At 41.8% G+C, this 25,430-nt stretch overlaps 1 protein-coding gene across 1 annotated transcript in view; it reads left to right on the plus strand.

Moving 5' to 3' along the window:
- ANKRD16 (ankyrin repeat domain 16) overlaps positions 1 to 24,923 on the plus strand; it is a 48,294-nt gene extending 23,371 nt beyond the window's left edge. The window contains exons 3-7 of the mRNA XM_077469436.1: positions 1,262 to 1,304; positions 6,562 to 6,670; positions 11,932 to 12,093; positions 13,917 to 13,995; positions 24,728 to 24,923. Coding sequence (XP_077325562.1) covers positions 1,262 to 1,304; positions 6,562 to 6,670; positions 11,932 to 12,093; positions 13,917 to 13,995; positions 24,728 to 24,894 — 560 coding nt within the window. The 3' untranslated portion in view covers positions 24,895 to 24,923. The remainder of the gene's footprint in view (positions 1 to 1,261; positions 1,305 to 6,561; positions 6,671 to 11,931; positions 12,094 to 13,916; positions 13,996 to 24,727) is intronic.
- The last annotated feature ends 507 nt before the right edge of the window (positions 24,924 to 25,430 follow it).

A 25,430-nucleotide genomic window follows, 5' to 3' on the forward strand; every position in this document is an offset into this window, starting at 1 on the left:
TGCTAACTTTTTTTTAATTTTTAAATTTTTTTTTTTTTTCTTAGGGGGCACCCCACTTTTTAAAGTGGTTGTAAAGCTAAGATGTTTATTATTTTAGAGGGGGGGGGGGGGGAGAAAAAAAAAACGTTATACTTACCTGCTCTGTGCAATTGTATTGTACAAACTGTTCCCAAGCCTCCTCCTCTTGGGTCCCCCCAATGGCCGCTTGCTGTGGGGGCAGAGGTGTGGGCTTGATCCTGAGCTGGGCTGTGTGCATCCATAGATCCCCCGCTCTCTGCTCACAGGATTTGACTGGCATCAGCATGGCTCCTGCTGCGCTCAGTGTAGTGTACTGATAACAGAGAGAGGGTAGAGAAGACTGGCAACCAGGCACAGCATTAGATTGATACAGGAGTCAGGTAAGCATATAGGAAGGTGAGAAGGCAATACAATAATTAGGATATTTTTTTATCTTGATGCAGGAAATACAATTGAACAAAAGGAAAGCTGAAAAAAAAGTTTTAATGTACAGTTGCAACCCACCTTTCTTAAAGGCTAACTCCACTTTTGTGGGGGGGGGGAAAAAATGGCAAATAAAGAAAAAATAATATAACGCATATAATTGCGACACTTATCATATTGTAACTGTTATTTTTTTTTTTTTTTTCTTTTCAATCTGAAGCCACTGTAAATCTCTGAGAATGCGTTGCAATATGGCTACCTGGAGTTGTTCTGTACACAGAATGTGTACTGACCACTCCTCAGAAACCTAATTTCCTGCTTGTGTGATTGGCTCACCAATTTTGCCAGAAGTCTGCCTAAGATACAAATCACATTTCAGGCATTACTTGCAACAAAAAATGCAATTTTTGTAAAGATACTTTCAATGGGAACATGTCTAAAGGGGTGCAGGCCCAGCGGATTTCCTCATTAGTGCTCTGCAGCTGCACGCTTGACAGTTAATTATAAAACTACTCCTATTAGACCCACTCAGAACAGAGGCGCAGAGAAACACAAAGGGATTTCTTCATAAGAACAAAAGGTAGGAATCTAACAAAGTTTGTTATAATCCTTGCAATATATATAGATCACCCAGAGGGTAATGGCAGAGGGTAATGGCTTTTTTTTTTTTTTTTTCCCCGATAAAAGTGGAGTTACGCTTTAAGCACTCTACATCTCTACATACACACATGCCCTTAGACACACATAATACTTTGTATCTGAATACTGTTCTCTCTTTTTTTATATATTTCTTTTTTATTTTTTATTTTTTTTATTTTAGCAATGCATGGTTGCATTGATGTGGTGAAGATCCTTCTTGAGAGGTAATGTAGCACATTTTGTAATGTAATGATTTTATAGGTAACAGAATATTAAAACATTTAAGAATATGTTTCATTTCAGATAAATGCATTTGAATGGTGTCCAGTTTTTTTAACACCAGTCACAATCTGGCTTGAGTAAAAATCTGAAGATCTACTCTCAGATTCGTATAATTCTGAAGGGGTAATTATGAAAGATTTCAGAGGCGTAACTAAAATCTTCAGGGCCCTGGTGCAAGAAACCATGAAGGACCCACCACCAGAGGTGTTGCTGGGTTTACAAAAGATTTCCGGCTAGAGCCCATAGCACCGAAGTAAAGAAAGTCCTACACATGTATATTGTGTGTGTGTGTGTGTGTGTGCGTAAAAATAATATATGAATAGAATTATTCATTACATATCTGGGTGCCGATCCCCCACTTAAACGAGGGTCCCCAGAGAGCACCCCTCCTTCCGAAGGTTTTCCATGTACCTGACTGGGGAGGTGGGAGGCGACGATCGGCAGCTCTATTATGTCCATGGGCGCTGGGATCTCCCTGAGGATCGTAGTTCTCTTCCCCAATGTTTACAGTGGAGAGGGGAGGAGCCTCTGACTTGAGCGTGTATCAGCAACAGTGTACAAGCAGAGCCGACTCGCTGAAGAGTGAAACCGCTAGCTGTTCGGGTCAGAGGCTCCTCCCCTCTCCACTGTATAGAGTGAGGAAGATTCCTGATCTGTCAACTTCCTGAACCAAAACTGATAGTGCACTCTTTCTTCCAAGGCCGGGTAACCAATTAAAGTGGAACTTTAGTCAGAAAATGAAGTCCTGCTAGATCACTTCAGGTTGGCCTCCTTTGCACGTATAGCTATGTAAAACATAAAAAAATAAGTGTCTATACTGTTTAAAATCCAGTAATGCACTGTCTCACCCTGCTTTACACATGCTCGGTTACTCTTCATTTTTAGGCACTGCCGAGTTTGTAGAGGCTGATCTTCTGACAGCCTTGAATCAGAATTGAACCCCTCCATCCTTTTACAGCCATGGAAGCTGCTTCTGTTTGATCTGCAACTGCCATGGTCTTGTGATCAGTTATGACATCACGATGGCTTGACCGTTTGGTTGAGGAAACAAGCAAATGTGACAGTTACATTCCTGGATCGCTGGGATTGCTAACTGTCTTTTGAAATAGTTTAATCGATGGGTTTAGTTCTGCTTTATGATTTACTTCTGTTCAGGGGCTCTGGGCTGCAGCAAAATAGCAGCCTCCAGCAAGCCTAAACTGATGCGATTTATAGCACACACTAATTTTGGTAGCATAATTAATAATGTGGAATGTATGATTCTTGCTAAAACACATTATTTTTTTTATCAAGTTGTTATGGGTAAAGTGTTTATTTTTTTATTTTTTATTTTTTTTGCTTTAAAGTTGTCCTGTTCAGAAACTCTGCTCCATGTCGGGTCCTCCTTCAGGGTTAGAATCCAACCACTTTCCGAGAGCCCAGGCTGTTATTTTAATGTTTCCTTTCCAATTCTATATTTAGAACGTCACATTATAGACTACAAAAATAGACTTTAACCAGCATTAGGTAGAATCTTACAGACAGATCCAAAGAGTATATAGCAGTCATGTACAATTTGACAAGAGTCACAGAGTGCTATACAGTAGAGATAGTGAAGGATACATGTGTTTAACTAATGAGTTAAGTTAGCAGTACAAGGCAACAAAAATAGAATAAACAGCAATGCAATTCAGCTCTGCTAAGCAGGAAAAGGAGCCAGGCCAGGAAGATGGGGGTGCTGCTGATGATACACGGAGATATTTAGGCCCCTTTCACGCGGACGGCTGTTCTGCCGCAGTTTAGCATGTTTATTTTTTTTCTGTGAAATTCAACACTCCAGGCACAGCAATCAGCTGCATTTGTACAGTGCAATTACCTGCGTTTATGTGCGTTTCTGTGCAGTTGCGTTCAGCTGCAGTTATCTAATATAGTCGTTCCCATAGCAACGCATTTTTATTTTATTTTTTTTGGTCCTTTTGAATCCCTTCTCGCGCTGCTATCCGCAGTTGACACAAAAGACTGCGATTACCTGCGATTATGTGCATATAGCTGCTCTACATCACACCTGGACACATTCAATTCTATTTTTTCTATTTGCACCGAAACGCATATAATGAAATCGCAGCTAAATGCTGTGTTTGAATGGAGCCATAGGAAAGCATTGTGTGCTTTTAGCTGCGGTAGAAAACTAGAAAATCCGCAGATAAAAGCACAATTCTATCCGTCCGTGTAAAAGGGGCATTAAAGTGATCCTAAAGGCGTTATTTGTTAATTTAAAAAAAAAAAAATAGTTTTTTGCACAGAGCAGCCCTGATCCTCTTTTTTTACGGGTCCCCTGACCATGGCCCTGATGATTGTAAAAGCCTAGAATGGAGAGAGATGATTAATTTTGTTATGTTCTACTTGTTTGGATTCAAAGGTGTTCTTGGAAGGCTTTTTTAAACCATTGCCCTATCTAATTTGATTTGACAAAAAAAGTGTGTGTGTGTGTGTGTGTGTGTGTGTGTGTGTGTGTACATATCACACACTATATTGTCAAAAGTATTGGAACGCCTGCCTTTACACGCACAACCTTTTAATTGCATCCCAATCTTAGTCTGTAGGGTTCAATATTAAGTTGGCCCACCCTTTGCAGCTTCAACTCTTCTGGGAAGGCTGTCCATAATGTTTAGGAGTGTGTCTTTGGGAATGTTTGACCAGAAGTGCATTAGTGAGGTCAGGCACTGATGTTGGACGAGAAGGTCTGGCTCACAGTCTCCACTCTAATATATCCAAAAGGTGTTCTATTGGGGTTGAAGTCAGGACTCTGTGCAGGCCAGTCAAGTTCCTCTACCCCAAACTTGCTCCTCCATGTCTTTATGGACCTTACTTTGTGCACTGGTGTACAGTCATGTTGGAACAGGAAGGGGACATCCTCAAACTGTTGCCACGAAGTTGCTTAAAGTCTCGTACACACGGTACGATTGTTGTCCAACCGAGTGTCTAATTTTTGTCAAAAGGGCGTGTGCCAGGATCTTGTCTTGCATACTAATGGTACACAATTATCGTGCCACAAACACAAACATAGTGACGTACTACGAGGAATTTCAGCTCCTGAGCACCACCCTTTTGGCCCCCTCTGCTAATTTCATGTTTGAGCATTGATTCCGAGCATGCGTGTGTTTGTACTTTTTTGTGATGGATTTGTGTACTGATCAGATGTCAAGTCGTTGTCCGCTGAAAATTTACTAGCCTCTCATCCAACATTTGTTGGCCGACAGTTGGACAACAATTGATAAAGGAGTGTGCTAACAGATTTTAGGACAACAGTCTGTCAACGGGCATTCCCCTGCCAACACTCATACGGTGTGTATGAGGCTTTAGAGTTCCCTTCACTGGAACTAAGGGGCCAAGCCCAACCCCTGAAAAACAACCCAACACCATAATCCCCTACCCCCTCCACCAAATGATTTGGACTAGTTCACAAAGCAAGGTCCATAAAGACATGGATGAGCATGTTTTTGGGTGGAGGAGCTTGACTGGTCTGTACAGAGTCCTGACCTCTACCCACTAGAACACCTTTGGGATGAATTAGAGTGGAGACAGATGCGCTTCTGGAAAAAATGGTAAAACCTTCCCATAGACACACTCCTAAACCTTGTGGACAGCCTTCCCAGAAGACTTGAAGCTGTTATAGTTGCAAAGGGTGGGCCAACTCAATATTGAACCGTACGGACTAAGATTGGGATGCCATTAAAGTTCATGTGCGTGTAAAGGCAGGTGTCCCCACTGCTTTTGCCAATTTAGTGTATATTTAAAAAGATGGCTGAAGATGCCAAACCTGGAAAAGGACCGGGTGAAGGTGTCTGCATCAGCGAGGAAGTATGCACATGTCGTATTGCTGGGAAAGTTCCGCAGGAGGCATGCACTGACATAGAAATCAAGTCGAAATCAGGGGTTTACTTATTTTAATCCACCTATAAGTAATGTTTGGCTGGAGTATCAGATTTACAGTATGTTAGTGTAAAATAAACATAGTATAAACTGGTTATTGCTTAAATGTAAGGGAAAGTTCTGGTTTAGGAAATCCCCAGCCCTTGTTCTTACTTCCCCTATTTACTCTATGCTAACCCTGCCCCCACCCAGGTGCCCACTTGCCTCCCTGACAGTGACGGCATCCTGTGTTTTTAGATCCTCTATTCAGAAATCTTTCCTGTTTCAATGATTTTTATTCAGTTTAACAAGTAGCTAACATGCTATGGTTCCGCCCACACAGGGGCTAGCGTTGATGGTGGTAACAAAAGTTGGCGTACAAAAATAGACAAAAAGAGAACTGATGTAACATGAGATGGGTATTTTCTTAATGCCTGGACGACCAAGGGATCCTGGGGAGGTTCCCTACATTGGGGTATGCATGAGGCCCATCTACATCAATATAATGGTGCAATTTTTAGTCTATACAGATTTTAAAAGGAGGAATAGGTCAGAAACCAGGAGGAAAATTGGCAGAAAGATTGAGCTAAGAAAAGAGAGGAGGTGCACCTGATGGGTAGGGAACGAGGGAGAGGATGAGAGGTTAGCAAGGAAAGGGGCCCAGTTTAGAGCCATAGAGGGGTGGGGGGGGGGGGAGGCAAGGACCCTGCCCTGTGTAGGGAGGTGGAATAAAGTAAATAGGAGACCAAAAACGAATTGGTCTAGGGCACGTCATGTGTGAAGGACGTCACCCCAATGGCCACAGCCCCAGAAACAGTGGTCACTGTAGGGTGGATTGGCATGGGCAATATGGGCAGGGAACCAATACCAACGGAGAAGTACCTTCTAAGCCACCTCCAAGAGGGCTGTGTTAAATGAGCATTTGGCCACGAAGACTAGGCTCCGCTCCAATCCGCCAAGTCTTGTTCCATTCCAAAATCTTTTCTGTTCTGCCTATGTCTGTGCAGTAACTTCCTATAGATTAGAATAGTTTTTTTTTCCCCCTTCTAATGAGTAAGGCCTCTTCAAGTCTATGGGAAACTACAGCGAGGGTAAGGGCATTGGCCAAGATGTTTTATGAATGGAGGATGTAAACGCTGTTAAAAAGTAGAAACCATCTTTAGTGAGGCAAGTAGGCACCTGGGTAGATGTGGAAAGGGGGGGGGGGGGTAGTGTTTACTATAGAATACATTGGGGGGGTGAGGTAGGACCTGAACTTGTCATTTACACACTTCTTTTGCTGATATATTGATTTTAATCTGTTGGCAGGTGCGGTTATGACCCTGACTGCAAAGACAGCTGTGGTGTGACCCCTTTTATGGATGCTGTCCAGAATGGCCATCTGCATATTGCTCAACTCCTCTTAGAAAAAAAGAAGGTACCACTTATCAGGCAAATAACATTACCCTTAAAGAGACCCTGTCATCAACTTAAGAATTGCAGGTAAAAGCACAGAAAAATCAAGTATCTTGAATGCATACTTAGTGTTTATCCTTCCAAAAATATTTTCTTAATTTTCTTGCAATGTGCCAGGGTCTCTTTAACATGAGTTGCATTATGAAAGGCTCATTTCAGCACTCTTTTTGGAACATGTGTGTCCCAAACAATTGATAATTGGAGGTGCAACGGATCTGTGATCCGAACGAGTCAACCTGTTTGGATCGTCACACCACGCGGTCCGCGGAGCGCTCCGCTGATCGTGTGGCTTTGGAAAGGCCTTGGCTTCGGTCTAGCTCCGGAGCGGCGGCCATCTTGGTACACCTGGTGACGGCCGCCATCTCGTCAGGAAGTGATGTTTCGACGCCACCATCTTGCTACACCCCACACTCCTGCACAGTAATGATACAGTGAGAAGGGGGCAAGCGGACATCTTGTTACACCCACCAGAGTTTTAGATTTCAGTTATTTTCAACACAACTGAGCTTATATACTCAAATACAGTATTTGTAAATCCGACGGACTGTTTAGATGTTCAATTTTAAAAGCAGCAGCAAACCAGCTGACCTTGCATGGTTGCTAATTTAACTTGTTAAATGTGAAAATCAGAGGTGTTCTGTCACATTGGCAACCATGCAAGGTCAGCAGGTTTGCTGCTGCTTTTAAAATTTAACATCTAAACATTCCGTTAGATTTACAAATACTGTATTTGCGTATATAAGCTCCGTTCTGTGTTAAATAACTGAAATCTAAAACTCCGGTGGGTGTAACAAGATGTCCGCTTGCCCCTTCTCACTGTTTCATTATTGTGCAGGAGTGTGGGGTGTAGCAAGATGGCGGCGAAGTAACATCACTTCCTGACAAGACAGACTCCAGTGGGTGTAACAAGATTTGTCTTTGGGTTTTATTTTTTTATTTTTTTACTGATCTGAGGAACCATCTGATCCGTGAGTTTTTTGATCCGTTGCACCCCTATTGATAATGTATAATAGATGGAGCCTATAAAAAGTGAAAAAAGTGCAATTGTTTTGTATCAGCTGAACCAACCAAATGTTTTCTTTTTTTTTTTCTGAATGGTAACATTTGTCGGGTCAGAAACAAATGGCTGGTCAAAAAAAAAACCTCTCAAAATCCATTCTGTTAGCAGCTCTCTGTTTTTTCCAGTGCAGTCTTTTTGGGACCTGGTGGTCCACTTCACTGTCGGAAAAAGAATACAGGATGATAACGCCATTAAACAGGCCAGCTTGTGTAGACTGTGTTGATGCCAAACCCCGCCTTTAACATTAGAACTCAGTGCTACTCAAATGCATAGCTTGAATGCAAAACACAGCAAGAGGCTGCTTTCTTCTTCCTCTTCCTCTTCCTCTTCCTCTTCTTTAAATAAGTTATTTTGAATTTATGTTCCATTTGTTTAGATGTGGTATATACTTTGTAACTTTGGATAAATTCGTATTTGTTACTTTCAATAAAAGCCTAATTTGAAAGGAGATTGCAATTCACTAATAACTAACTATTAAATTATAGGTATTGGAATTTCCTTTCAAATTCGGCTGTTTACGAACGTAACGAATACAAATTTATCCGAAGTTCCGAATTATCCAAAATAATGAATGGCGCGTAACGCTTTACTAATAATAAAACATTTTTTAATTTTATAAATCTTAGTATTATTCATTACGTTCCATTCGTTTAGATGCAGCATTCGTTATTTCTGACACTTCGTAACTTCGGATAAATTCTTATTTGTTACATTCACTAAAAGCCAAATTTTAAAGGAGATTGCAATACCTATCATTTACTAGTTAGTAATAGTTGTTAGTTCGGATTTTTGGATTTTCCATTCTTCCTTTTTGCATTTAGGAATTTTCTGGAAAAATTTGTTAAACGGGTTTTTGTTAATTAGAATGTTTCCGAATTAACGAATTTGTCAAAAAACCAATATGGAGCGAAACGAATTGCACATGTCTAGATTAGAATAGAAAATAATAAAGTAGAAAAAAACAATAGAACAAAAAGAATATAACCATCTTCCGAAATTTGTATATAGAATAGACTAGAAAGATTATAACCATCTTCCAAAATTCGAATAGAATAAATTTGATGTTGAATGGAATTCAAATCGATTAGAGCAAAACAAATTCCGAAAACGAATTAAACTAATTTTATGTAACTAACAAATTGCAAAAAAAACACATTTATTTATTTTTTCATTCAACCTGTCCATATTGAAGTGAATTGGAATCTGCTAAGCTGCATTTGATGCATATGTCAAATGCAGGTAAACTACATCTGTCTAAATGAGACGTCAGAGTGGTGTTTCTAGAGCAGCTTTTTTTTTTTTTCCCCCCAACTTATGCTCCGTGGAACCCTAGGGTTTCTTCAGAGGGTACTATGGGCTCCATGCTCAGAAGACTGATCTCCTGCCTACACTGACTATCAATGTAAGGGGACAGTTTTCACCTGACATCCAATTTTGGTGGTCACTCTTCTACAGTGACCACCAACATAAAAGGGCACTACACTGATCAGTAGTATAGGGGACACTTTTTAATACTGATCATCAAGGTAAGGGTGACTTATACTGACCACAATGTAAAGGGTCATTTTTACATGGGCCACTAGATGAATGGGATGCCCTTTTTTTTTTCTCTTAATTACTAATATTTATATAATTTCAGGATTATTAGTGAACATAATTTTGCCGTATAGAGCGGGAGGTTGTTATAAAATGATCCATCCTGGATTTCTATACTCCAATACTCTAGGTCTCCAAACTGCAGCCATTTGTTTGCCTTTATTCCAGCCCTTGGGGCACTATTCTCCCACTGATATGAGAGACACTATTTGGCTAACTGACACCAACAACGGGGCAGCATTTCTCCCATGGACACCAACAATGGGGCACCATTTCTCCCATGGACACCAACAATGGGGCACTCTCTCTCAACCTTATACCAAATGTGGTGATGTTTACTTAAAGTCAGAATGACAATAAACTGGCCCTTTGTTCAGAAAGTTTTGTGACCCTGCTCTAGATACACCGCATTCTTTATACTTTTTATTTAAAATGTTCTACAAATTACGGATCACGCTAATGTGCTATGAGCTGTGGTTACACTCCTTTTTTAGCAGGGTTTCCTGAGATATGACCATTATTTTAAAGGTTAATTTGTGGTAAAAGGAGTCAATACAGTTACTATACATTTCATATGGGATTAAAGCCTGGTACACACGGGCCGAACATTGGCCAGTTCAACAGGACAGCAGCAAAAAGTCCAGCTTCCGTCGGCATGCTGGAAAAACGGTAAACGATTGACATCTGATCAGCGCTCTTAGCCAATGGCCGTGAGCATTAACTGTTGTTTGGTCAGGGGTCCCTTTGTCAGAAAACAGTAGCTCACAGCGGGGAGATCGCGGTACTAACATTGCATAGTTAGTACAGCGAGCTCCTCAGTTTTTTTTTTTTTTTCTTTTTTTTCCCCCCCATTCAGCCCACTGGGTTGAACAAAAAAAACACACAATAGTTTGTACCAGGCTTAAGAGGATCCTGCTCTTTAGAGCTTACAATAAATGTATCAAAATACAATAGTGGGACCTGTCTTCTGTGCAGAAGTGAGTAAAGCTGTACGATTCTGGCTAAAATGAGAATCACGATTTTTTTTGCTTAGAAGATATGTCACGATTCTCAAGGCATAACATCATCTTTCACATTAAAACAAAAAAATTAGCAAACTTTAGGGCCGGTTCACACAGCGGGCGATGCGAGGCGACACGACTCGCCTCGCCTCGCTCCCGCAAGTCGCCCCCGTTCTGTACAATGGAACCGTTCTGAGAGGAGCGACTCGAGTCGCTCCGACTCAGAAAAAAGGTTCCTGTACTACTTCTGGGCGACTTCGGGGGCGACTTGCATTGACTTCTATACAGAAGTCATCTGCAAGTCGCCGCCGCAAGTCGCGGCGAGGCAAGTCGGAGACGCCTCGCCGCGCCTGCAGTGTGAACCGGCCCTTACAGTTTTTATTTTTTTTATTCATTGAAGTGTGTTTTGTTTTGTTTTTTCCCAAAAAATTGCGTTTGAAAGACCGCTGGGAAAATACAGTGTGACATAAAATATTGCAGCAATTGACATTTTATTCCCTAGTGTCTCTGCTAAAATATATATAATGTTTGGGGGTTCCAAGCAATTTTCTAGCAAAAAATATTGATTTTAACTTGAGAAACAAGTATCAGAAAAAGATTTAGACTTTTAGTGGTTAATCTACCTGCATTTACATGTGGTTTAAAAACTTTGCACACAGAAGTTTCCCTTTGATCTAAGAAGGGAGTTAGTTACAATGTTTCATTTTAAAAACTTGGCAGACTGCCCAGATGTTTTCTTTTGACAGCTGAGTGAGCAGATAAGTCTCTCCACTTGTTATATGAAAGAATCGGCAAACTCTGCAATAGAGATTGTCAGAGGGGTTGAATCGAGATCGCAATTTTTTTTTTTTTTTTTTAAATTAATTGTGCAGCTCTAGAAGTGAATCATGTTTGTATATCACAAACTATTATATTCCTAGCTGTACTGTTATGTTTCTGATACAAACTGAATAAAAATTTCATACAAAAATAGCAGCCTTGTGCTAAAGTTGCACTAGGCCCTTCTTTTTGTAAAAAAAGAATTGTATAAACAGGTACATTGTTTTCTACTTTTCTCTGCTTCAGAGTTGTATAGGACCAGGTAAGTCTCCTAAAGGGACTTGATGTTTTAACACAGTGGCCTATGCATTGTTTATTTCTTAAAAACCCAAGTTCTTGCTTACAGGCATATTGGTTGGCACGTACATGACAAGGACACCACACACTTGCAGGCCTTTTACAACATACATATTGCTGGTAAGCAGGCTCCTAATCAGAAAAGTGTTTATAGACAGGTGTTTTCTTTATCTTTTTTTTTTATACAAAAACATCATTTTTTTTTTTTTTAAGGTGAGAACTAGATTTGGCGAATTGCCTTATATTTGCATATATCTGCAATGAAGCAATTGACTTGATATAGGTTGGTTTTCTGTTTGCTTATTTCTCACATGATCTTTTGGGAATAAAAATAAGAGTGGTGTTTGGAAGTGACAAAACTATGTCCTTGTTCTAAATGTTGGTGACTGTACAATGTTAAAGCTGCATTGAACAAATATAGATAATTTGTGGTTTCTGTTCTAATGCCAGGTCTGCTTCTTAGCTGTGGATAAGATGGGAGCCCAGGCGTTGCATCTAGCTGCTGTTACAGGACAAGACCAATCTCTCCATTACCTGGTGTCTAGTCTTGGTGTGAATGTAAATGAAAGGGCAACGTCAATCCAGCTCAGCCCGCTACACTATGCTGCTAAGGTCAGGTGTAGAGTCTGCTATCTTTAATACTTCATGGCTTCCTGACTGGGGTGGGGGCTGCGCTGACTGGGCTGTTGGTCAGGGTTGGGAGGAAAAGCCTGTGGTGAATTTGCCCCTGAAGTTACAGTTCAGGGGTGCTGTACAATCGCTGAATGAGGGGGGTCACTTTGATTTATGGCACCATGGTCACTTCACCATACATGTTTTTTCACACCTGCCTCTAGGGCCGAGCCTTTTGGCTAGGACCAGAGTAATTTTTTTTATTCCTGGCCGAAGGGACGGCCATGTATTGCACATGGTCACTTTTAACTTCTCCCACTTCTGCCCCACTTTCTATTTATTTACCCTTTGTCACTTTTTTGTATTTATTTGTTGATTGTGTTGCACGTTTGTCACAGTGTAATGAGTAGGGTGTGGGTCCTCAGGCCTACCCTGAAAGTCTTGGGAGGGGGTGGATATGGCCTTCTGGCTTGGTTTGCCCTCTCTCATGGGGTCTCCCTTCGGGGGAGTCCCACTGAGTACTTGGGTGGGTCTGTTTCAGCAGACCTTCCAGAGAAAGTGGGTCCGTCTGGTTTCGGCCATATATAGACACATTTACACATATTTTGAACTTTGCACAGCCTAGCAGGTGGCACACTTATTTCCTGATGAAACAGTTCAGCTAAGCAGATTCCTATATCACCTCTCTGCCTCCAGCCTGTTTATTTGACATGCATTAAGAAATGTACATATGCAGTGCTCAGCGTACATGAGTACACCCAACAAATTTGTCAGAAAACCTTTACTTTCCTTTCAGAATCAACATTTTCACTATACTACAAAATACTCCCTACAAATGTGAGCCATTGAGTGCAACCGAGATTTTTTTTAATTTGCACACACAAGTATTTTTTCCTAACAAATTCATTCAAGACCATGTTGCAAAAATGAATTCACCCCAATGAAAGACTTAGGAGCAAAGTTAAATTTTAGACAACCGCATCCTAACTAACAATAATTCAACTACAGGTGAGTCTAATTGACAGTCTTTCTTAACAAACAAAACCCCTTCCCATTTCATGCTGTCAGCAATGGCACCACATGGAAGGAAAATGTCACAAGGCCTTAGAAAGAAAATTTTCTTTACACAAGTAAGGCCCCTTTCACATGGACGATCCGTTCCTACCCAGTGGCATCACTAGGGTTGGTGTCACCTGGTGCTGAAAACGTGGTGTCACCCCCCCCCCCCCCCCACACACACACACACACACACACACACACACACACACCAACTATAGTCCCCCCCCTCTCCATCAGTATAGACCTACCTCCCTCAGTACGGACCCCTCTCATCGGTATAGACCTCCCTCAGTACAGACTCCTCTTATAGGTATAGAGCCTCTCCCTCAGTACGGACCACTCTCCTTGGTGTATAGACCTCCCTCCCGCAGTACAGACCCCTCTCATCGCTATAGACCCCCCTCCCTCAGTACAGACAACCCTCATTCAGTGCAGACCCATAATTTGTATAATGTGCACAGCAGTGCCCCCCCCCCCCCCCTGTAGATGTAAACAGAGAGGAGGGGTAGGCGGCTTCACTCTACTCGGCTATGCAAGTCAGTGGGGAACAGCTCAGCCTGCTAGAGATGCAGAGACTGATGCAGTGGCAATGCAATGGGCCCTGCTGACGGGTGTCACCCCACTGGCCCACACCTCCTGCCCCCCCCCCCCCCCACTAGTGATGCAACTGTTCTTACCTTGGATTTTTCTTAATTTATCTCTTATCTGCAACCCACAATATGATGGTTATGGAAGTTCAGTAAACTTTGTTTCTATGTTTTTAGGAAGGACATGTCAGCTGCCTCTCAACTTTGCTATCCCTTGGTGCTGACCTGAACTGCCTAGATTCCAAAGAGAGGTCAGGTAAGAATTTGTATCAATCAGTTTACCTCAAATATATCCCCTCCGTACAGTACTAGTTTTGCTAAAATTATATTTATTTGAAACCCCTATCATTATATATCATTATATTATTATATATTACGCCAAGCTGTTGTGTACATTGAATCTCCTCAGGGTTGCCCTAGGAAGATGTGAATAAGGGTACTGATTTGAACAGATTCAAAATTTTTTGCACACATATACTGTGTGCGTGTGTGATATTTATTCCCGACTTATGCCTTGGTATACTGAATTGCTTACAACTAATATATTTTCTGCATAGTGTATTATGTGTTTGTACATCTGCCATCCAGAATCTCTCTTGCCATTGGCGACGTGTTCATTTAATCCTATCACTCTTATCTGTACATATTCACCTATGTCTCAGCTCACCATAATCTCATGGAATGTCTAAGGCCTTAACATGGCAGTGAAACAGTTCCTAGTCTTTAAATTTCTCAAACCTCATGTATGCATATTGCAGGAGACTCTCCTCCAGGGTTCCAAAACAAATGGACTCTGGCAACCCCAGGTTAGTGAACTTTTTCACATGACCTACTCCAATTATGCCAGGGGTGTAAGCATTCTAATCCAGAAAACACTGCCTTTTCGAGTACTGGAGGTGCGTACTGACCCGGATGGGAAATATGTCATACTTCATGCTAGTGTATAAGACAAAAAAAAGATGGTTCTGGTGGGACTGTATTTGCCCCCTCCAGCCTCAATTACAATTACTATACTAAATTACATCATGACCATGGCATTGAGATCTGACACTTCAGCAATATTTCTGATGGGTGACTTCAACATGGTTCCTTGCCTAGGCCTGGATAGATTGCAGGGGGGTGACACGGGGTTCTTCTCTGCTGTTGCAATGGGCCTCCACTTTTGCTTTGGCGGATGCGTGGCGGCATCTGCATCCCGATGCTAGAGAATACACTTGTCACACTGCCACCTTTTTTAAATCCCTTTCACGGTTGAATTTGGCTTTTGCCTCTTCTGACAGCATCCCCTGGGTTACTGAGGCGTGTATACTCCCATGGAGGGTGTTGGATCATGCCCCACTTAGTTTAACTCTCTCCCTGTCAACCCCACCAGCAGTTAGACTGTGGCGTCTCTCCAGGTTTTGGGCAACGGATGATTGTTTACAACAACCAATCACAGACTCTGTATGCAACTATTGGACCATGAATGATGACACTGAGGTTCTTTTAAGGCATGGGTCAGGGGTGCATATATATCTCGCATTGTGACGCTTCAGAGAGAGGGGTCTCACTCATTAGATTTTCTGGAGGCTGAGGTGGCTGGGTTGGAGGCAGACTGTCTTCTCTCTGGACAGACATCGGGTCTGGCAGATGACTCTGAGACAGCTTTCTCCCCTTCCCATAGAGAATACTAAAAAGGCCTTGCTTTATTCTCAGTAAAAGTTTTGGAACATGGTGGTAAAAATAGCCGACTGTTGGCATGGCTGGCAAAAAAGCCAAAGTCCCACAACTCACATTGCTAGTGTACGAGACATTAATGGACACTTGCTAGTTGCCCCAGCCCTTTAAATTGGCGTTTTATGCAATTCTTTCAGGAGGTTTATGAGTCCAGGGTTGCATATTCCACCAATGATTTGAGCGCCTTGCTAGACCCCCATTAAGCTTCCGGTGTTGGACAGGGCGGATAGGGAGCATCTTGAGGCAAATATCTCTCTGGAAGAGATACAGACAGCTATTCAGAGCTTACAGGCTGGTAAGACCCCTGACTCGGATGGACATCCTGCTGAATTTTATTCCAACTTTGATGAAATTGTAGCCCTCAAGCTTACCCACTTCCCGCCCGCGGCTGTCATATGATGTCCTGGACTTTCAGTGGGAATATCTGAATGATGCTAGCAGCCACAGGCATCATTCAGATATCCTTTTTTCAGCCAGCGATTCTGTGCACCATAAGAATGATCATAGCGACCCGAAGAAAGAATCGTCCGGTGCCGGATGATGACGATAGAGATTTCCGGTGACCAGATGGTCACCAGTCATCTCTATGACCGTCGGAGGCTCGGGCGCGATGTTATGACGTCACGCCCGGGTTCCCGGAAGTAAACACAGCCGTGATCACGGCTGTCAGCATGGGATCGGTGATATTTTTTTCACGATCTCATGCTTTCCAGCCTGGAGGGGAGATGGGGGGGGGGGGGGGGGGGGGGGTCTTACTGACCCCATATCTCTCCATAAAGAGGACCTGCCACATGGATTCCTATTACAAGGGATGTTTACATTCCTTGTAATAGGAATAAAAGTGATAAAAAAAAAAAGTTGTAAAAATAAAGTAAAATAAAATTTTTTTTTTTTAAAACGCCCCTGTCCCCAGTAGCTCGCGCTCAGAAGCGAGCGCGCGCGTTGGTCCCACCCACATATGTAAACGCCATTCAAATTACACATGTGAGGTATCGCCACGTGCGTTAGAGCGCAAGTAACAATTCTAGCTCTAGACCTCCTCTGTAACTGTCAACATGAAACCTGTAAAAAAAAGAAAAATTAAAGCGTCACCTATGGAGATTTTTAAGTACTGAAGTTTGGCGTCGTTCCATGAGTGTGCGCAATTTTAAAGCGTGACATGTTAGGTATCTATTTACTCAGCGTAACCTCTTACACATTATACAAAAAAATTGGGCTAACTTTACTGTGTTATTTTTTTAAATCGTGAAACGTTTTTTTTTTTCCCCCCAAAAAAATGCCTTTGACAAATTGTTGCGCAAATAGTGTGCGAGATAAAAAGTTGCAATGACCCCCATTTTATTCCCTATGATGTCTGCTAAAAAAAAAAAAATATATATAAATATATATTATAATTATAAATGTTTGGGGGTTCTAGGAGAGGAGTGCCAGAATAGGCCCGGTATTGATGTGGTTACAAACCTTTTTCTGAGTTGTTATCCCTAGATACTCTCTCTGAATCTATGGAAGAGGTGGTTATTATTCTAATTCCCAAACCTGGTAAGGAAAACCAAGAATGTGCCTCCTTGTATCTTGCTCTTAAATTTCGATGCCAAAAATTCTAGCTTATCCACTGTCATTGAATATCTGATGCATATTGATTAAATAGGATTCATGCTGGGTAAGGGCACAGACATTAATTGAGATGCCTATTCCTAAACCTCTCTATACCAGGATGCTCTATAGGGCACGGGTCTGCACCAATGATTGTCTGAAATGTTCTCTCTCCGTAGGGGTACGTGGCAGGGATGCCCTCTGTCTCCCTCCCTGTTTTCCATGGCCCTGGAGCCCCTGGCACTTCTAATTAGGGAATAATCTGAGGTCAGGGGCTTGAGGGTGGGTTGCCTGGAGGAAAATCCCCTATACGATTTGTTACTATATCTGAATGATGTGGGTCCATTGCTTTCAGCAGCCCTAAACAAGTTTTTTTTTTTTTTTTTTTTTTTCCGTTGGACCTGAATCTGATCAAAATAATGCTCCTCCCAAGTTTCAACAATATCTTCCGCAACTGTTCGGGCTGGGTCACTATCACCTTTTTTTAAAGAAATAGACAGTCTGCTGATCTCCTCTTATTTGGAATGGAGCCTCCCTCGCATGGCTAAATCTACTCTATAGCTTCCTCCAAGGTTGGGCAGATTGGTCTTACCAAATTTTCAGGTTTATTTTTGGGCGCCAATATTGGTATCTGCCTACTGGTGATTCCAGAGTTCCAGGGCGAACGTGGCCACTTGTCTAGAAGCGGCTTTTTGGGGATCTTTAATGGATCTCCGTAACTTAATTTATCGAGGTCCGCGGGCGTACCGTTTTTTGCCAGGGCCTGCGCATACTACATGGCAGATATGGAGAGCAGCTACACAACATTTTTCTGCACCAGGCCAGCTGTCTCCTGCTCAACCCCTATGGGGCAATCCTGGACTCCCTCACTTTTGCACCATCCCGGATCCCCAGCTATGGGCAAGTTATAGGATTAGAACTCTTGGGGGACATTATGCCTACAGGCACCCTTCTAGATTTCTCATTACTGTCTCAGAAGTTCGGTCTGCCTGGCTGGATGCTGTTCCGGTACTTCCAGCTGCAACACACCACTAGATCTCAGTTCCCTAGATCTCTTACTCTCAAAGCAGACCCCATTGAGGAACTTTTGTCACCTGGAGAGCTAAACAAGCCACTATCGACTCTCTATGGCGCTCTTCTTTGTACCGGTATATCCAGGATGGGATAACTGTGGGAGTAATGGAAGGGGTATATTCCATCTCTAGAGAGGATTGGGAGGATTGCTTAGAACAAGGCACAAAGCTCGTGTTTTCGTCTCGAGATAAGCTGATTCAGGTTAAATTTCTTCATTGGGTATATCATACACAGGAGAGGCATCGGAATATACGATGAATATACGTCTGACTTTTTCTGTCGGACATTCTGCTTGTGTGTACATGGCATAAGTGTTGGAAGCAACTTGATTTTAATAATACTATGTGCCATGTCCTGAAAATTAGGTCAGCACTGACTCTAGTGGGTAGTGCGCCCACACTGGGTCCTGTCATCTCTCTGTCTGTGTTTCAGTTGTATTATTTGATGCAAATGGTAATGCTGATGCACTGACTCTCCATTTTATATAATTTGTAAACTTTTAATAAAGCACCACTGTTTGTTAAAAAAAAAAAATGATAGAATATCCGATTTTGTCTTTTTTTTTTGGGGGGATAAGGAAGGAATTTTTTTTGCCTTCCTCTGGATCAACATTTTTTTTCCCCCTTCTATTGGTTGAACTAGATAGTCTTTTTTTTTTTTTTTTTTTTTTTTTTTTTCAAACAAAAAAAGTATAACTATATAATTATATGGATCTCCTCCGCACTTAAGAACTTGAGAAAGGGCAGGGAAGCCCGAAACATTTGTTCTACACTGAAATAGAAGAATAAATAAAGCACATAAGTATCTGTGCTTTACCCGTGGCAGTGTGGCATCTGTGCATGATAAACAATAAGCTTCTAGCCTCAGCTTGTTCAATTAAGCTTTGAAAATCAAAGCTAGAAGCTGACTGGCTGCCATGCACAACTGCTCCAGTATCTGTCTGCTCAAGTTTTTTTAAATACCCTCCCCAGTATATATTGATTTATATGCAGGGCTAGAGTTTCATTGAACTGTACAATTTACCAAACGAGCCAAGGGAAATTACTGAATTTTGCTTGCCCTAGAGACCTTACAAATCCTCTCAATAAACCCTACAACCCTTCCTCCCACTAGTTCTTTATCTGGGTTTACCTATGGAAGTTTCAGATGCAGGTTAAAAAAAGTAACCACAGTTTTTGTGGTTTTGTGCCTCTGACACCCAAGACACCAGCACACAAGTGCCCTATGGTAAATACAGCTCTGTATCCACTCCCAAATGCAGTGCAATATTGTCCAAGTGACCATAATATACATGTTACTTTTATCTGTTGATAAAACCAAATGTGCAAACTCAGGCTAATCAGAATTTCTCAAGTCATAAGGTTCACTTATATCTTCCTCCATATTGTAAACATAGTAGCAGAGGTCAGTATCCATCTTTTTAAGAAAATCAGGACTTATTTGCTTGTGAAACTGACACAGACTATAGCCGTGGCCAAAAGTTTTGAGAATTAAGTCAGCCTTTTTCAACCAGGGTGCTTTGAGCCCTTTTCAGGGGTTCCTTGGCAAAATGCCTTGACATTGATCAAAAATTGTATACAAGCCAGTAGGTGGATGAAGACTGCCTTTTAGTTACACAAAGCCATAGGTTTTCATTATACACCATTATGACTTTCTAGACACTGGCAACCCACCAACCAACAATGTCATCCGTTGATAAGTAGGATGTCTGTCGCCTCCACAGCATCCTTGTTTAACCCTCTTCTGCCTCTCTGCCTCAGCACTGAGGTCACATTAGCTAACTGATGGAGAGAAATTGAGGGAGAAATGAAACCTTGGAATACTAGTCAGTACCAGTGTGCAAAAGTATATTTGCTTTGGAATAAAAATATCACCTCTAACATTGGGTGTCCTACGTGTGGATGTTGCTGCATTTTGTAAAAACGATTTGAGTAGTTTTTTTACATTTTTATAGTGGGATGCCTCAAGACTGTCCATAATGTAAAAGGGTGCATTAAGTTTTTGCAAAGCGTCAATATTTGCCGTGTTGACCCTTCTTTTTCAAGAACTCTGCTATTCATCCTGGCATGCTGTCAATCAACTTCTGGACCACATCCTGACTGACGGCAGCCCATTCTTGTATAGTCAATGCTTAGAGTTTGTCGTTTGTGTGTGTGTGTGAGGATTGACCACAAATTCTCAATGGGATTAAGGTCTGGGGAGTTTTCTGCCCATGGACCCAATGTTTTGATGGTTTGTTCCCCAAGCCACTTAGTTATAACATTTGCCTTATGTCAAGGTGCTCCATCATGCTGTAAAAGGCATTGTTCGTCACTAACCTGTTCTTGGGTGGTTGGGAGAAGTTGTTTGTCAGAGGATATTTTTGTACTATGCTTTATTAATGGCTGTGTTCGTAGGAAAAATTGTGAGTGAGCCCACTCCCTTGGCTGAGAAGCAACCCCACACATATAGTCTCCGGATGCTTTACTGTTGGCACGACACAGGACATATGGTAGTGCTCAACTTTTTCTTCTCTAGACAAGGTTTTTTATAGATGCTCTAAACAATCAGTAAGGGGATTCATCTGAGAAAATTACTCTACCCCAGTCCTTAGCAGTCCAATCCCTGTACCCTTTGCAGAATATCAGTTTGTCCCTGATGTTTTTCCTGGAGAGAAGTGGCTTCTTTGCTGCCCTTCTTGACACCAGGCCATCCTCCAAAAGTCTTCACCTCACTGTACATGCAGATGCACTCACACCTGCCTGCGGCCATTCCTGAGCAATCTCTGCACTGGTGGTGTCCCGATCACACAGCTGAATCAACTGTATGATACAGTCCTAGCGCTTGCTGGACTTTCTTGGGACCCCTGAAGCTTTCTTCACAACAATTGAGCCTCTCTCCTTTAAGCTCTTGATGAGCCGATAAATGTTTGAGTTAGGTGCAATCTTAGTAGCAGCAATATCCTTGCCTGTGATTCCCCTTTTGTGTAAAGCAATGATGTCTGCACGTTATTCCTTGAAGGTAACCATGGTTAACGGAGGAAGAACAATGATTTCAAGCACCACCCTCCTTTTTAAAGCTTCCAGTCTGTTATTCTAACGGAATCTGCATTAGAGAGGGATTTCCAGCCTTGTCCTCGTCAACACTGACACATGTGTTAACAAGAGAATCACTGACCTGATGTCAGCTGGTCCTTTTTGTGGCGGGGCTGAAATGCAGTGGAAATTTAATTTTGTTTCTTTTTTTGGTATCCAGTACCTTTTCATGGCAAGGGGGACTTTGCAATTAATTGCAATACATCTAATCACTCTTCCTAACATTCTGGAGTATATGCAAATTGTCACCATAAAAACCGAAGCAGCAGACTTTGTGAAAATGTATATTTACATTCTCAACTTTTAGCCAGGGCTGTAGTTTAGCTTTAAAAAACCCAGTAATTTTCAAGAATGCATAAGCAGCCATGTATTTCTTATTTGATATCCTGAACACAGCATCTAGCTGTGGTTTCTACAGCAGATTCTTCTAAGTATCCTAACAGAGTTTGCACAGCCATTATAAAAAATGCATGCAAAGTGGGACAGAATTGCAGTTTAATTTTAATGTAACACCCACTGTTAATAAATGCAAAATTCTCCTCTTCTCGAGTCCCACGCTGGCGCTCCTGGGCCCTCCCTCCTGCCAAGTGCCCTCAGAGCGATCAGCAATGGCTCAGCCCTGTCCCCACCCTCTCCGCATTGGCTCATTGCGATTTGACTTCTGCTCTCTCAGTCAATGAGGAGGGAGAGTCCCTGGAGAGCCAAGGCTTTCATGCACATCGCTGGATTGAGATGGTGCTCAGCTAATAAGGGGGGGGGGGGGGGGGGTTAGTATTATTATTATTGCGATCCAACTGTCTGTCAGAGGGTGGCTATGTGCCTTCTCCATTGTTCCACTATATGTAGGAACGTAGCCATTTTCACTTGATCGTGATATGGACTATGAACTGTGGGGATTTTACTGTGTATCAGTGGCGGCCTGTAATGAGGGCGCACAGGCGCTGCCCCCCAATCTACATGCAGGAGCCGGATGTATTGTTTCTGATCAGGATTTTTTTTTTTTTTTTTTAAGCACGTCATTAGAACCAGAGGCTCTAATAAGCTTCAAAAAAGGGTGTGCTTGGGGCGCAGAGCCCACCCAGTTGTGTGACAATAGCAAATGAATATTCGCTATTGTCACACTGATTCTTCTTCTGGACAATCAGGAAGCGGGTCTGAGACCCATTTCCTGATTGGCCGAAAGGAGACACATGGCCAACACCGTTGCCCTGGAGGGAAGCGCTGCCCGCGTCCTAGATGCCTTAAGTCCCAGGCTCCTAAGGCTGAATTCACACCTATGCAATTTGAGTGCTTTTTGTATTTTACAGATTTGCACTACAGAACGTGTTCCATAGGAAACCATGTTAAATGGCCTGTAGTGCAAATCTGCAAAATGCAAAAAGCACAAAAAATGCATAGGTGTGAATCCAGCCTAACTGTCCTTGGGTCAGGTCACCCAGCCGATCAACAGACCAGACCGGGGGTGGTACGGGTGACCCAACTGACCGGAGTGGTGCCCATGGCACTGTTTGCCGCCCCCCCCCCCAAAAGAAATTACCCCCACTGCTGTGTATAGAGTAGTGCACATTACTGCAATTAACGTGCAGTGTTAATTTCAAGCATATACAAGTGATGGGGTAAAGGAGAGGTTTAAGAGCCCATGGAGGACTTGCATAAAGGTAGGAAACCATTTCATGTAAAATAGATTACAGAGCCATTAAGTAATGGATGTGTGTGGATTTTTTTGGAGAATAAGGATACTCTTTAGTGTAATTGTGAGCTTACTTTGTGTGACATTTTCACATTTATGTTCTTGAATAGTCTTGTCACTGTTGTAATGTAGTATATTGCAGCTTACCAGTTCTTATATGTGGTGGCTGCAAAAGTTTTTTATTTTTTATTTTTTATTTTTTTTTTTCATGGTGTCTTCCTTTATATTCGCCTGGTGATCCTGCCAGTAATACATGTGCTGTACTTTGATCATTCTAGGACAAAAAAGTGTTTAAGGCCTTCATAAAATCTCCACCTCTCCTCATCTCTATGACACAGGGGAGGTGTTTTGTAGTCCACAGAAAGAGAGAGCTGTGAACAATGCTAACTGACAATAATGCAGTCCTAGTGTACAGGAAGTTAACAGCGCAGAAGATTTTGGGTTGGATATACAGGTATTGATTGGGATAACACTCTAAAGTGCACAAGCCAGCATTGTTGGGTTCCACTTATGGTGTGTGTGTGTGTGTGTGTGTGTGTGTATATATATATATATATATATATATATATATATATATATATATATATATATATATATATATATATATATATATATATATATATATATATATATATATATATATATATATATATATATAATGTCGCATGAAAGTCACACCTGTATCATATAGATGCTATTTTGATGCGACTTTAAATGAGTGTGACTTGTGCAGAATGGAAAATTTTGTTTAGTTTCATTTGGGTTCTTTATTTTTTAACGAATTCCAAATTTTCAGAACGATTGGAATTTGAATCCGTTAAAAATGGATAGACTGATTTGAATTCTGTTTGAAGAATAGCTGGTTGTTAAGGAGCGGGCCAGGAAGCCGGCTGGCAATTCTTTAATAACCGATTGACTCATCAGCTGTCAGTGAGTTTCCCCACTGACAGCTGAATGTAAGAAAAAAAAAGAATGCTAGCAATGAAAAAAAGACTTGGCTTTTTTTCTTTATTTTTTCGGGTTGGTGGAGCAGTGGGTGGCGTGAACGAGCGATGGATCTACAACTGGGAACATTTTTATTTTTTAATAAATGACTGGTGTACTTGTCTTTACATGCTTTTTTTTTATTTTTTATGAATGGATAGGAGTACCCCCTACTAATTCACATGGAGGGGTGGGATTTGAGCCACTCACCTGCAGACCCTCGCATCCACTGGCCAGGGTTGTTGGGAAGAGGCCCTTGTCCTCCATCAATATGGGGACAAAGTGTTTTATGGGTGTAGCAAACAAATTTTACAGCACAACAATTTGGGATTAAAGGGGTCTGCTCGCCCCCCGCCCTTTCCTGATCTGCTGGGCTGCATGCTAGGATAAGGATTTGGTATGTATCTTTTTTGGTACATTTTCTCGTGTCTTGTATGCATTGGGGGAACTTTTTTTTTTTTTTATATTATTGTGGGCAGTCTTTTCTTTTACATCCAGCTGTCAGTGGGGAAACATTTGACAGTTGATGAGTCATCGGTTGTTAAGGACACGGCTGCCAGCCTTATGGCCTGCTTCCCGACAACCAGCTAGTCTTCAAAGTGAATTTAAATTGATCAATCAATTTTCAATCGATTCAAAATCCAATCTTTATAAAAATTTGGAATTCATTAGATAAAAACAAACAAAATCAATGAAACTACATGAAGTTTTCCATTCTGCACAAGTCATCCAAAGTCCCATCATGTCGCACGGTAAAGCTATAATGGATATCGCATGATTTTTAGGTCGCACAAGTGTGAATGGGGCCATAATAAATAAGACATTATCTCTCTCATACAAGTTTGTTCTTTCCACAGCTCTTCACATGGCGGCTTCTGGCCAGCATGCAGAATGTGTTCACTTTCTCCTGAAATCTGGGCTAAAGGACACAGCAGACTCCCATGGGATATTTGCAGAGCAACTTGCGAAGAAACCTCAAGTCAAGAATATCTTTACAGATTTTAAAGACACATTGCAAAAATGAATTAAGGATAAAGCTGGAAATGTACTGTTTGACTGTCTCTGCTAGAGTGTTTCTAATTACTAACAATAGGTGGGGAATCATTACCATGCAGTTGTATTCCTAAAGTGACTTAGCACAGGGTCGCTTTTACCCAAGAAGTCACCTGTAAAAGAAGCTTTTATATACTTGTTTTTGTTTTTTTGAAAAACTGGCATACCTCTGCTCCCCAGCCACTGCAAGTATTCGACTGCCAGATGAGCTGAATACTTGTTCCACCCCACCAGCCACTATGCTTCTTTCCACTTGTATATGCTGACATCTGAAGGAGTGGGAGGAACCACAGCAACCAGAGGGGGAGCAAATATATTTTACACAACTGGAAATGAAGACGATTCGCAATGGTTGGGTAGCAGAGAGAGTGCCATTTCAAAACATGGGTCACTGGAGAGGTAAGTATACAATCGCTTCTTTTACAGGGTGTCCTCTTGACTAAGAGTGGCCTTGTGCAGATAGGATCACTTAAAATGGAACTAAACCATTCTATCCTTTACAGTAAA

The sequence above is a fragment of the Lithobates pipiens genome, unplaced genomic scaffold (assembly GCF_037356315.1).
Source record: "Lithobates pipiens isolate NorthernLeopardFrog02 unplaced genomic scaffold, aLitPip1_a1.2 Scaffold_8, whole genome shotgun sequence".
Classification (NCBI taxonomy): Eukaryota; Metazoa; Chordata; class Amphibia; order Anura; family Ranidae; genus Lithobates; species Lithobates pipiens.